This window comes from Cryptosporidium parvum, chromosome 8 (genome assembly GCF_000165345.1).
Source record: "Cryptosporidium parvum Iowa II chromosome 8, whole genome shotgun sequence".
Lineage (NCBI taxonomy): Eukaryota > Apicomplexa > Conoidasida > Eucoccidiorida > Cryptosporidiidae > Cryptosporidium > Cryptosporidium parvum.
In genome coordinates, this window is record NC_006987.1 from 1,157,465 (window position 1) to 1,169,393 (window position 11,929).

Below are 11,929 nucleotides of genomic sequence, written 5' to 3' on the forward strand. Positions count from 1 at the left end.
AATGTCAAGGATTGCAAGGAATCTGTCATTTGAATTAATGTGTGCTAGTTTATACTTTCTTTAATATAATATTTCCATTTATGTTTATATTATACTTTAACTAAACAAATATTAAGTCTAGAAAAACTTTGCTCTTAACAACATAATCTAGAGAAAATTCTTGAAAAGTAAGAATTAGGTTAATCTATTCTAGTGGTTTAGTAAGAACTCGCTACAATGCTTTCCAGGTACAAATAATGGTCCTAATGGGTCCTGGAAATCATATGGATCATACTTGGATGGGTATTTATCTACACTTCCTGTAAACTTTGGAGGAACAACAAGTCCAGGATTTGAGGGGGATGAAATTGTGGCAGTTTTAAGATAATAAAATGTATTTCCAGTGCTAATAATACCGGTATCACTAATAATAGACATTGAACCGTCATATTGTCCAATCTCAGGATACTTTCCTTGTTTGATGAAAGGTTCTGAGAATGCAAAATGTCTAGAAAAGATATGCATAAGAAGCTTTTCATTATTAGTTTCAGGTGCTGGACTAGCAAAACTACCAATGCTTGTCATTTTACCTTCTGGATAAGTAACCATAAATCCATACCATAGTGTTTGGCCTTTCTTTGCAAGTACATTAGCTTTTTGAGGCTCACTTGGAATATAAGATGGAGTATTTGATTCTGTTGAAAGTTGTTCTTGTACTAGTTCCTGACAGATATAGTTACCTCCCCATCTAAAAGCATTATCCTCCAAAACTTCAAATACAAGAGCTAACTCTTTTGGATTTGTTAAAAGACCTGTTTCATTTCTATAAGTACTCATTGTAAAATTTGTTTCTGTAATTGAACCAGATTCTAAAAAACTAATCTTAGCCCATTTTTCTGTCTCGTTTGGCCAATAGAAAGAAGTTGGTAAAGTTTTAGATCCATTATTTTCATCTTGATTCTCTTCCTTCAAGCTTCTAATATTATTCCTAGGTAATGTTTTTTGTCTAAGTTTATCCATAATTTTCTTTCTATTAATTCTTTTAAATTTGAAATCATTTTCATCAACAGTAGTATTACTTTGAGTTGCAAATTCAACAATTTCTACTCCAAATCCATAAAAGAAATAATCAAAAAGATGATCAACATTTTCTTCAAATAACGTCATTGATTCATTTGAAGCTGTTTTGTAGTTTGAAAACAACTTAGATTGATCTGGAGTACCATCTATTTGAGAATATTCATAAATAGTAGTATAAGATCTTAAGTTTGTTAGCCAAGCATCAGCTTGCCTACTAAATATCCATTCAACTTTTGCTTGATCAAATATTAATGCATGGACTATACCGATCAATAATATAACACCAAGTAAATATTGTAATTGTTTTGTTTGAATTGAATTCATATTAATCAAAATAGTAATTAATGTTTATTTTATTTTTTTATTTGAATCTTTAAAACTGAAAAAAGGCTTTTTACTTAATAATTTATTTGTATTAGCAATACTATTGAATATTTCTCTATTACTTATCAGAGTATTGATATAGTATTGATGATAGTATTGTGACTTTAAGATTTGTTATAACTGCAAAAGCAATAGTAATATTATTTATTATAGTTTTAGTAGATCTGGTTGATTTGTTAGTAGAAGTGGTAGTATTAGTTTCAAACTATTTATAACGGCAATAATAATAACAATAATAATATTTCAATACTATTAAAGTATAATAAAATTATATTTAGTAACTTATTTAATATTGATAAATATTAGTAATCAATTGATTGAAATTTAAAAATTCAACTGTTTTCTGGCTCTAAATATTATTTTATCACAACAATAAAGACTAATATACTTATTCTTAAATACAATTTTTTATATACTTAACTTGTTTTTCTTGTATTTATTAATTACTCAATACTTGTCTCCTATTTTCTAACTTTGTTCTGACTTAAATTCTAATCCAACTGAACCTTTAATCTTTAACTATTTATTTCCTATCTCATTTTTTCCTTATCGCTTTTTTATTAATTTGCATGCATGCAAATTTTCCATTTTTTTAATCCCGGTATCGAGCCACGTATGGCGCCAAAGTTTGTAGATGAATAATAAATTATGTGGAAGAATTTTATGCAATAAAAAAAGTTTTAAATAAAGACAAAAAAAGGAAAGAGAGAAGAAAAAGGGGAGGAAATATTTCAAGTAATAATTAAATAAAATAGTAAGGTGGAAGAGTGAAATAAACTAATAAATATTGTTTGGCTTAGCCACTAATTTGTTTTCATTTTCTGACACGTAATTAAAATTAACTTTGAAATGGATTGAGATCTGGAAAGCTTAGTATATATTTCTTTCTTTCTTTTTATATTATTTAACTTAAAAAAAATAAGTGAGTAGTAAATAAATATGAAAGAAGTTAGTGATGATATTTATAGCCGAGTTAGAAAAATTAAGTTTAAGAGATTAGGCTTAGACCCAAGTAAAAAAAGTAATCAAAGTGAAAAAGTTGATTATAACAATAACAAGAAAGATAAAGATGATGAACATCAATATTTAGTTTCTTTTAATTCCAAAGTTGAAGAGAAAAAGAAAAAAGGAGAAGGGAGAATTATAACATCAAATACTACAGTACAAGGATTTCATACCAAATTTCAACAAGAACTTAAAATTGGTGATTATATAGAAATTGAACATCCAAATACATTAATTAAAGAAAGTAGACAAGTGGTCAGTATTGTGAGCGAAAGAACATTAATCGTAGATAGTGAATTTTCTTGTGACTTGGTTTCAACTAGTGAATATTACTATTATACGAATACAAATGACAATGATTTGGATATTTTAAATAAAAGTAATACATACTCTTATAGAGAAAAGGATGGAATGTTTAAATATAAGACTGTAGTTAAATCAGTGAATTCAAAATTGTCAAGGGAAGATATTTTAGATATTAGAGCAAAAAAACAAAGAGATAAATATTGTTGGATATAGTAGAGTTAAAAAAGAAAAAATAAACAAATAGCCTAGCATCTTCAAATTAATTAAATTATAAGTACTAATTAATTAACTTCTTATAATAAATATTAAATCTTTACTCTTTACTACGGTTAATCTTTGATAAAATACCTGCATGAGGAGTATTTAATGTACTTAAATCCTGTTTACCAACATGGATTCTACCAATAGATTCTCCCAAAACATTTGTTGTCACATTCTTAATCTTTTTAGGCTTAATTTCACGTGGAACTATCATTGCTGACTTTAATATACTCTTATCCGGTATCTGATGTTTTACTAATTCCATCTTTATTTGTAAACCAATTTCTGACAAAACTACTCTAGGTGATCCATTTAAAACAAGATTTTGATCTGATCTAATTAATAGTTCACTTGGTACTTGTTCTGATGGTCTATTTAGACGAATTAAATAGCTTCTAATATCAATATAAATCTTAGAATTCATTGATCCAATAATTGTAGATTGTTTATTAATTTCCTCGTTATCAGTTTCATAAGCTGTAACTAGAATTAAATGATCAAATCCTTTAAGAAATAATTTAGATCCTCTAACTATTGGACCAGAAAAAGTATCAAAGAACATTGTTCTTATACTTTTATAAACATCATCTGATTCAAAAGGAGCTCCTTGACATATTACTATTGGTTTTGATCCATACTTTGGTAATTCCATATTTGGAGAAATTCCTTTATAATTTAATACATTAAATTCATACATATCCAAAATATGACTATCATAATATCTTGTAAATATTAATCTAAATGGATGCTTCTTTGAACTATTTGCAAATATACTTATACTTGAACCATGTTTATATGATAACTGTTCCATTTTATGAGGATCTACCCATGGAGAAGTAATCGCTTCTCCTTTTGTAATTCCTCTAACAATTTTTGTGTATGCTTTTGGGAAAATCTTATATAAATCCTTTAACAAATTTTGTATATTTTCCTTGCATTTTGAACCTTTAATAATAAGCCTTCTTTTTGTTTCTTCATTTACCTGACTCTCCCTCTTTATTACCACACTTTTCTTTGATCCTTTAATTTTACCGGAACTCGATTTTGCCATTTTCAAATCTCACAGCTTTTTTTTGACTTTAATATACTACTTATCTTTCTATTTATTAATAATTTACATATATTCATATATATATATAAATATATATTATATGTATATATACACGTAAATATAAATATAATTATAAATAAACAAATATTCCCAGATTTTCTTTGAAAAATCTCTTATTAGTTCAAAATCAAATTATTATTATTTTTCTATGTCAACTTTTACCTCTTATTTTATTATTTTTTTTTTTTCTTTACACTTATTTTCCATTATTCTTAAATAATATATTTAAAATAATATTAAATGAACCGCCTATTCTTCCCGCCTAAAATTCTTTATATTATTTATACCGACAGAAAAAAAGCAAAAAGTACATGCGGACGAGTTAAGGAGGATAAATTAAAAGTAATTTAATTCTGAATTAAGACTTTAAGTTTATTCAAATCTTTTTACTACTTTTTTTCTTTATGCTTCACATTTCTCTTCACCTCAATCTAATTCATCCCATCTCTAATCTTTTGATATTTTGACTTTAATTTTTAATTATTTGGTTTGACTTTGTATTAAAACAAGGATTTTTATTTCGTTGAGTAAAGCAAAAAATGTTGAAATACTCAAGTAATTATTGATTGTAGAGGTAAATTGTTCAAATAGAAGCGAGTATATCTTCCATTTTGCATTACAATTTGTAAGCCACTCAGAATTATTATTACTCTCACCAAATATACTAATAATACATGGATTAAAGTAAAATTGAGTGGAATTAAAATTTGAATTGCTTGAAATAGTCTGTTTCTTACTAAAGAGATTATAAAAAAATAAGTTATTTGGATCATTAATTACATCAATTTTCTTCCATTTACTAATATAGAATTGTTGCTTTTCATTAATAATTTCCAATATATTATTATCCTTTTTATTACTAAAATTCAAATCTCCCTTATTTAAACCATTAGGATTAACCAATTCAACTTCCTCAAGAATAACAGATTCCAAAATTTCTTTTGATATAATTTCTTTTGGTAAGAATGAACCTAAATCAAGAAAAGAGTTAGGATTTTCAGAATTTACTGGAAGCTCCAACCATGTAGAATTCATTTCTCTCAAAAATTCTTCCGAATTCTCCAAAAGATTAATATCTTGTTCTTTAATATTCTTTTCTATTGATAGTCTTGGATAAAACTGTGATTGCCAAACCATCCACCAAGGAGGACTAGTAATAATAGAATCATCCAAATTCAAAGAATTTTGGTAAATATAATTAATAAATGCAATATTAAATCCAAAATTACTTAAGTTATTCTTGAAAACTAAGTCATTTTGATCAAAATCCATATTTCCTTTAATTTCTGAAAACTTTTTAATCAACTTTGGTGCTTCAATTGAATAATCATTATTAGTATCATTTTTAATTGATTTAAAATTCTTAAAATAGTTTTCATTTATACCAAAATCAAAATCCTCGTCTTCATTAATTATTTCTTCATCTTCTTGTTCTATTTCATATTTTATTGGAGTAAAATATTCTTTCAAATATTTCAAATCTAAGATATTGTTATCACTAATCTCAGGTTTTATATCAAAATACTTTATTAAAGGATTAATCCTGCTTTTGAAGATACTATTAATTCTTGCTTGATCATAATATGTAAGACTTGTATTTATAACAAAGACTTGTATTTCAGATGAATAAACCATTTTTCCAAATTTATTTTTGTAGCTATCAGTCTCATATGATTTATAATGAGAAATCAATGAGTAAATATGAAAAATATTGAATCTATAGAATCTGTCTTTGCTGTAAAACTTTTGTCGATTAACAAGTTTAACTAAAGTAAGATACTCAGAAAGAAGAGAATTAATGAATTGATTTTGCTTAGTTAAACCATTCCTTGTAGATTTATCATACCATGGAAGAAAAATCCCATTCTTATTAACCTTTTCATATTTTAATACAAATAATATATTTTGTATAAATATTAAAACTTGTTCAATATCTAATACAAGCTTTTGTTTAGTAATTGGTTTTATTACATTAATCAATGGATATTCTTCTTTAAATAATGTTTTGTGAGATGAACTTAGTACTGTAAAGCCTTTGCTTAAATGATTAATCTTGAGTTTATATTTTGTACTTCCAAGAATTTGCCTTAAGCTGATTAAATTCTGTGAGAATTTAGATATCTTTTCATATCTAATATTAAAGAATTCTCCACTCTTTTGATTTCTATTTCTAGAAATAATAAAACTATTAGATTCCAAAATCTCATCAATTACAATGATTTTACCAATTTGTTTAGGTTTAAGTACTTTATCTACCACTAAATCTGTGAATATATTACTAAAATACTTTTCAATCTGACCATTTAACATAGGATCCAAAATATTTTCAACAAAATGTACTTTTTCTCTCAATTTTTCATTCAATATACTAATTTCCATATATTCCAATTCAAATCCTATACAATTGTGGAATACTAATCTATCACACCAATTATAACTTTTTATTAAATTTATCTCAGTTTTATCTCCACTATCTTCATCTTCTTTCTCATTTCTATTAAGAAATTTCCCAATTTTCCTTGTCCATTGTACCCTGTTTTGTAAGTCCCTGATAATACATTTTAATTCGCAAACAGGATAACCCCTTGCTAGCAAATTTTTTGAAACCTTTACTTTCTGATACTCTTCCTTACTATTATAATCTTCTTCCAATATTTCATAATCCTCATCATATTCATAACTATCTTTAATTTCATGGTTAGTACTTGATTTTCTATTAAATTTATTGGGAGAAATATTATTATCAAGCTTGAAATTAATCTTTTGATTATATAAAATCTTTAATTCATTCAATAAAATCAACTCTTCAAAGTCAATAATTTCCATTGGAGACTCAATTTTAATAGTATAATTGTAATTACTCAACTTATTTTCTTTCATTTTCTTCTTTTTAACCAAATAATACCCATCGGAATATTTCATAAAATCTTCTGAGATGTATTTGTTTATTTCTTTCTGATCCAATTCTCTTATTAGTTTATGTTCTTGATCAATAATTCTATCCACTTTGAATTTGAATTCATATTCCTTTAAACCTTTATTCATTTTATTTAAATACTTATTTTTGACTATTTCTGTGAAACTAATTTTTAATCTATTAGTTCCAAGGCTGTCAAAATGTTCAAATCCTCCTTCAATCTCACTTATATAATGATAATAGTTATTATCCAGATTTGAACTTAGTATCATCTTATCAAAATAATCCTTCAATTCAATACCCTCGTCTATTAAATCCTCCTCTTCCTCTTGTTTATCATTCTCTAACAATTTCATTAAATCAATGAGTCTTTCTGATCCACCTAAGCTATTCAAAACTTGGTTTTTGTGGATTTTTAATAAATTATTTGCTATATTAGTTTCAATAGAAGTATTACTTTCTTTTGTAAGTGTAAAATCATCGTCAATATAAACTAGATCACTTTCCAAATATATTTTATCCAAGTGTTCTTGAATATAATTATCAGCCAAATCATTTCTTAAAAATGCATTCACCTTCAAATTTACTATTAAGTAGTAGCTCAAAAAAATTACGAAATAAAATATTCTCAAAAACATCTTCTTATCATTCCATTTCTTATAACTAATAGGCCAATATCCAATTATAGTATTTTCTAACTTCACCTCGTTAATTTTAACTTTGCGATTTAATCCTTAGTAGAAAAAAAAAGTAGGAAATAAAACAAAAATTCTCTTATCTTTAAATAGGTTATTATTTTCTATATTATTGGCTTGACTTACTTCAAGTTTAGTTGTGATGTTCCATTTCAATCAAAATCTATTTCTTATAACTCTATATTCTTATTTTCTTTCTAAATTCGAAAGAATTTCTTTTTTTTTTTTTGTTTTATTTCCAATTGTCACACAGGTATTCCGTAAGTGTCTACTTTGACTATTGGGCAAAAAAAAAATATGGAGGCTCCCCACACATGCAACGCCGGTATTAAAAGTTAAACAAAACTTAGTAATAACATGTGGATTAATAATTGGAAAAATGGTAATTTGAAAATTCTTAAAATTTTTAATAAAAATTATTTCAATTATAACAAAATATTCATTACTATAATTAAAAATGACTAATATTTTGACTAATTCTATTTTTATTATTTTTTTTCAATTATTTTTATCATTTTTTCGATTTTAATTGACTTATCGTACTTACGTGTATATAATTTAATAATTACATGCAATTCATGTAATTGCTATTAATTAATACACGCAATACATTACGTAATTTGAAAAAAAATAATTAATAAAAAAATAATATATATATATAATATAAATGAGTTTTTGATATTAATCTTTTTTTCTTCCCCTTGCTTGAACTGTAATAGAATTAAAATAATTGAAAAATTAAATTCAATTTAAATTGTTTTGGTTTCTCTTTCACTTACCTTGTTTATATTTGTTTAAAATAGATTTTCCATCTGGATGTACTTCACAATATGCTTTTAATATATTGTCCATCTTTTTGAACAAAAAATTAGGGGAAAATATATAAAGAGTAGGTTTCATAATTAAACTTACAATTTTAATATTTGGATGTGTAACTTCTAGAGACCTTTCTAATACATATAAATCTACAGCTTTATCCTCAATAGTTAAAGAATCTGAATAACTTAGTCCAAAATCAATAAAGATTATCTGATTATCGTGAGAATCATCGTTAATAATAATGTTTGAAGTAGTTAAATCACCATGAATTATATGACTATGAAGTTTTGAAATTGCATTTCCTATTGATATTGAAATATCTATTAATAATATAATATAATAAAAATATTTGAATAAAAGTCAATAATATTATACTGGAGATGATTAAATTATTTATTCACTTACCTAATAACTTTGAATCATAATTGCTAGAATTTGATATTATATTGTTCAAATAATCATTCAATATTGTACCTTGAACATAGTCCATAATAATGATTCCATTTTCAACATCAACAAAATGAACATTTGGGCAATTTATTCCTTTTTGATTACATTTTACCAAATTTCTAGATTCTCTCAAAATTCGACTAGTTTTCAAACTTTTATCTAATTGAGGATGTCTATACTTTTTTTCAAATCTATGTTTAATTACCACTTTTTTATTTAATAATGTTGTTTCATATATTCTCTATTTTGTGGTTTATAAAATTATTAAATAAATTTAAAAATAATCAGTTTATTAACTTACAGCCTCTGCTCCTTGAAATAATAACTTTTCATAAGAATCTGGTGGAATTATATTCATTCTAAGCAAATAAAAAACCTTCCTTCTAGGCAAATCAGAGTTTTAGGAAAAATTTAGAATTCAAAGATTATTTTAATATAGTTTAGCTATCTATCACTTAATTTCAAATTTACTAATACAACTTTTACGCGCCAACTAATAGTAATTGTTAGCATGTAATAAGTCTTTGACAATACAAGAATATTTCTTTCAACATTCTAAGTTCCTCAAAAGGAATTTATTCCCAAAAGGACTTATTTCTTTCTTCTACTTCTAGAAGCAGGTCTTCTCGATTTTTTCCTTGATTTGCGAATATTCTTACTTCTAACAGAAGTTGATTTATCTTTAGATTCACTCAGATTTTTATTATGATAATAGTTATAGTAATCATAATTATTATTATCATTATTATTGTCATCACAATCATTGTTTTCATTATAATTATGGTCATTACAATTACCCATTAATTTAAAAAGAGACTTGTTTTTGTAGTAGATTCTTGCTCTTTGAAACTTATGAAAAGGATTCACTCCATCTTCAGTTTGGGGATTCATATATTTTGTGTGAAACATTTCATTAGTTTGATCTTCATCCAAATCGCTAGCACTACTTTCACAGATACTATTAGAACGTTCACTTAGGCTAAAGTCTCTTTCAATACTCTTCGAAGCATTGCTCATTCTTTCTTTTCTTTGTTTTCTTCTTTTCGTCTTTCTTGAATTTCTTGTAATAACTGTAGAATCACATGATCTGCTTGTTGCTTTTCTGAGACTACTTACGCTTGCACGCTCTACTATATCATAATCATCATCATCACTTTCCATATACTCTTCGAGATAGTCACTCTCGCAGAAACTATCTTCCTTGTAATATTTCACACGTTTACCTTCTTTTTCGTGATCTCTCTCATCTTTGTAGTCCACACCTTCTACTTCTTCCTCATTATCTTCTTCTTCCTCATTATCTTCTTCTTCCTCATTGTCTTCTTCTTCCTCATTATCATTGGCCTCTTCATTGCTTTCATAATCTTCCTGATCATTTTCATCTAAATAAAAGTACTGACTATTTCCTAAATTATGATATCCTGAAAAATTTTCATTAAGTCTAGAATTATTAAACCTATTACAAAGTTGATAATTGTGTCCAGGATTTCCACAAAGAGCACAATAGGCCTTTTTAATTGCATTTTTGAAAGGAATTTCATTATTACAAATGATATGACCAAATCCAGAACAGTTATAACACTCAATATCTAAATCTGTAATTTTTTCTGTAGAATCATGATCTCCAATAGCAAGTATACTTTCTTCATATCCTTTCTTAATACAAGGATGAATAGATATATTTTTTGACATCTCTAAGTTCAAATCTTGATTATTTTTATCATTATGATTACTACAAACTGGCCTTCTGTAAGTTGAAAAGTCCAAACGTGAATTCAAATAATAGTTGCCTCCACTACATGAATCACATAATCTAATAGGATGGTCAGGATCTGTTTTCCAGGGACAGTCTTGCGGGTGATGAAATCTACTAGAACAAATTTGACATCTAGCTTTTCTACAATGTTCTTTTGGATGTATTTTAAGGCATCTAATGCATATACTATTTTTTCTGGAATCTAATAATCTTTTTTGCTGAACAATTATTTCTTCAGGTATTTCATGAGGATCAATATCTTCATTTTTTGCATCATTTTGAAAATTAGAGAAAAAGCGTAAATTATCGTTGTTTGTAGTTTCATTTTGCTTGATAGAGTCCAATTTTACATCCTCATAAGTATCCCATAACATGCTTTCATAGTGCTTCATCCACTCAAAAGTCGATCTTTCTTGAATACTTTGATTATTATATACTCTATTTCCGCTGTATTTGTGTAAACCTCTCCTTTTCCATGAATTATTCTGGTAATAAGTATTGTCGTACCTATTATAAGAGGAATGCTCAGGTCTAGATTCTGAATAGTCATTTTGGTTATATCTTCTGGTTTTTCTACCCGAGTAATGCCAATTATTATTATTTGGTCTAATTTGATATCTAAAATTGTTATTCTCAAGCCTGTCTGCGTCCATTTCAAAAAAAAAACGAACCTAGATGACTAAAGATATAAATAAAATGACGGTATTCATTAAATAATTCCTCTTAATATTGGAATTTGATCTTTTCAACTACTTTGTACAGTCTAATTTTTGTATGCAAATTTAATTATGAAAATCTATAAAGTTGGCTTTTGGCGCCTCATGTCGATACTTAATTTGCCAAAAAAAAAGTGTTGATGCATAAGATCCAAAAAAAAAAAAAAAAAAAAAAAATCAAATAATAAATTTTTATAATTAAATAAAATATATATCTGCATAAGGATCTAAACTACTTATACAAGGTTTTCTTTTTATTATTTTTTCTAATTTCTTTGATTTCCAAATTTTTATTTTTAAATAAATTAGAATATTTGGCGTCATGGCAAATTGGCGCCAGATGAAGTGCATTTTTATGTTTGGTTAAAATATTGAAAAAAATTTTTAAAAAACAAAACATTCACAATCAAAATTTCAACAATCATTTTTTTATACTCTAGCTGCTTTAAA

General features: G+C 25.8%; 6 protein-coding genes across 6 annotated transcripts; 1 reads left to right on the top strand and 5 right to left on the bottom strand.

Moving 5' to 3' along the window:
• Window positions 1-189: 189 nt before the first annotated feature.
• Window positions 190-1,383, bottom strand: cgd8_4660 (hypothetical protein, signal peptide; the record flags this gene model as incomplete). The annotated part of the gene is made up of 1 exon (XM_627351.1): window positions 190-1,383. One exon carries the CDS (start codon window positions 1,381-1,383, stop codon window positions 190-192), a length of 1,194 nt encoding a protein of 397 aa, XP_627351.1.
• Window positions 1,384-2,382: 999 nt separating this feature from the next.
• On the top strand, window positions 2,383-2,967 carry cgd8_4670 (apicomplexan specific Pf 23612804 and Py 23478322; the record flags this gene model as incomplete). Its single annotated transcript, XM_627352.1, has 1 exon — window positions 2,383-2,967. The coding sequence occupies one exon, from the start codon at window positions 2,383-2,385 to the stop codon at window positions 2,965-2,967; it is 585 nt and encodes a 194-aa protein (XP_627352.1).
• A 100-nt stretch (window positions 2,968-3,067) lies between these two features.
• cgd8_4680 (conserved protein; Py hit 23481194) lies at window positions 3,068-4,066 on the bottom strand (the record flags this gene model as incomplete). The annotated part of the gene is made up of 1 exon (XM_627353.1): window positions 3,068-4,066. The coding sequence occupies one exon, from the start codon at window positions 4,064-4,066 to the stop codon at window positions 3,068-3,070; it is 999 nt and encodes a 332-aa protein (XP_627353.1).
• A 540-nt stretch (window positions 4,067-4,606) lies between these two features.
• On the bottom strand, window positions 4,607-7,681 carry cgd8_4690 (hypothetical protein containing a signal peptide; the record flags this gene model as incomplete). The annotated part of the gene is made up of 1 exon (XM_627354.1): window positions 4,607-7,681. One exon carries the CDS (start codon window positions 7,679-7,681, stop codon window positions 4,607-4,609), a length of 3,075 nt encoding a protein of 1,024 aa, XP_627354.1.
• Window positions 7,682-8,509: 828 nt separating this feature from the next.
• On the bottom strand, window positions 8,510-9,248 carry cgd8_4700 (hypothetical protein; the record flags this gene model as incomplete). The annotated part of the gene is made up of 2 exons (XM_001388409.1): window positions 8,510-8,877; window positions 8,963-9,248. Coding segments are annotated over 2 exons (654 nt in total), but the record flags the coding sequence as incomplete, so codon positions are not given.
• A 350-nt stretch (window positions 9,249-9,598) lies between these two features.
• cgd8_4710 (hypothetical protein) lies at window positions 9,599-11,416 on the bottom strand (the record flags this gene model as incomplete). Its single annotated transcript, XM_627355.1, has 1 exon — window positions 9,599-11,416. One exon carries the CDS (start codon window positions 11,414-11,416, stop codon window positions 9,599-9,601), a length of 1,818 nt encoding a protein of 605 aa, XP_627355.1.
• Window positions 11,417-11,929: the final 513 nt, after the last annotated feature.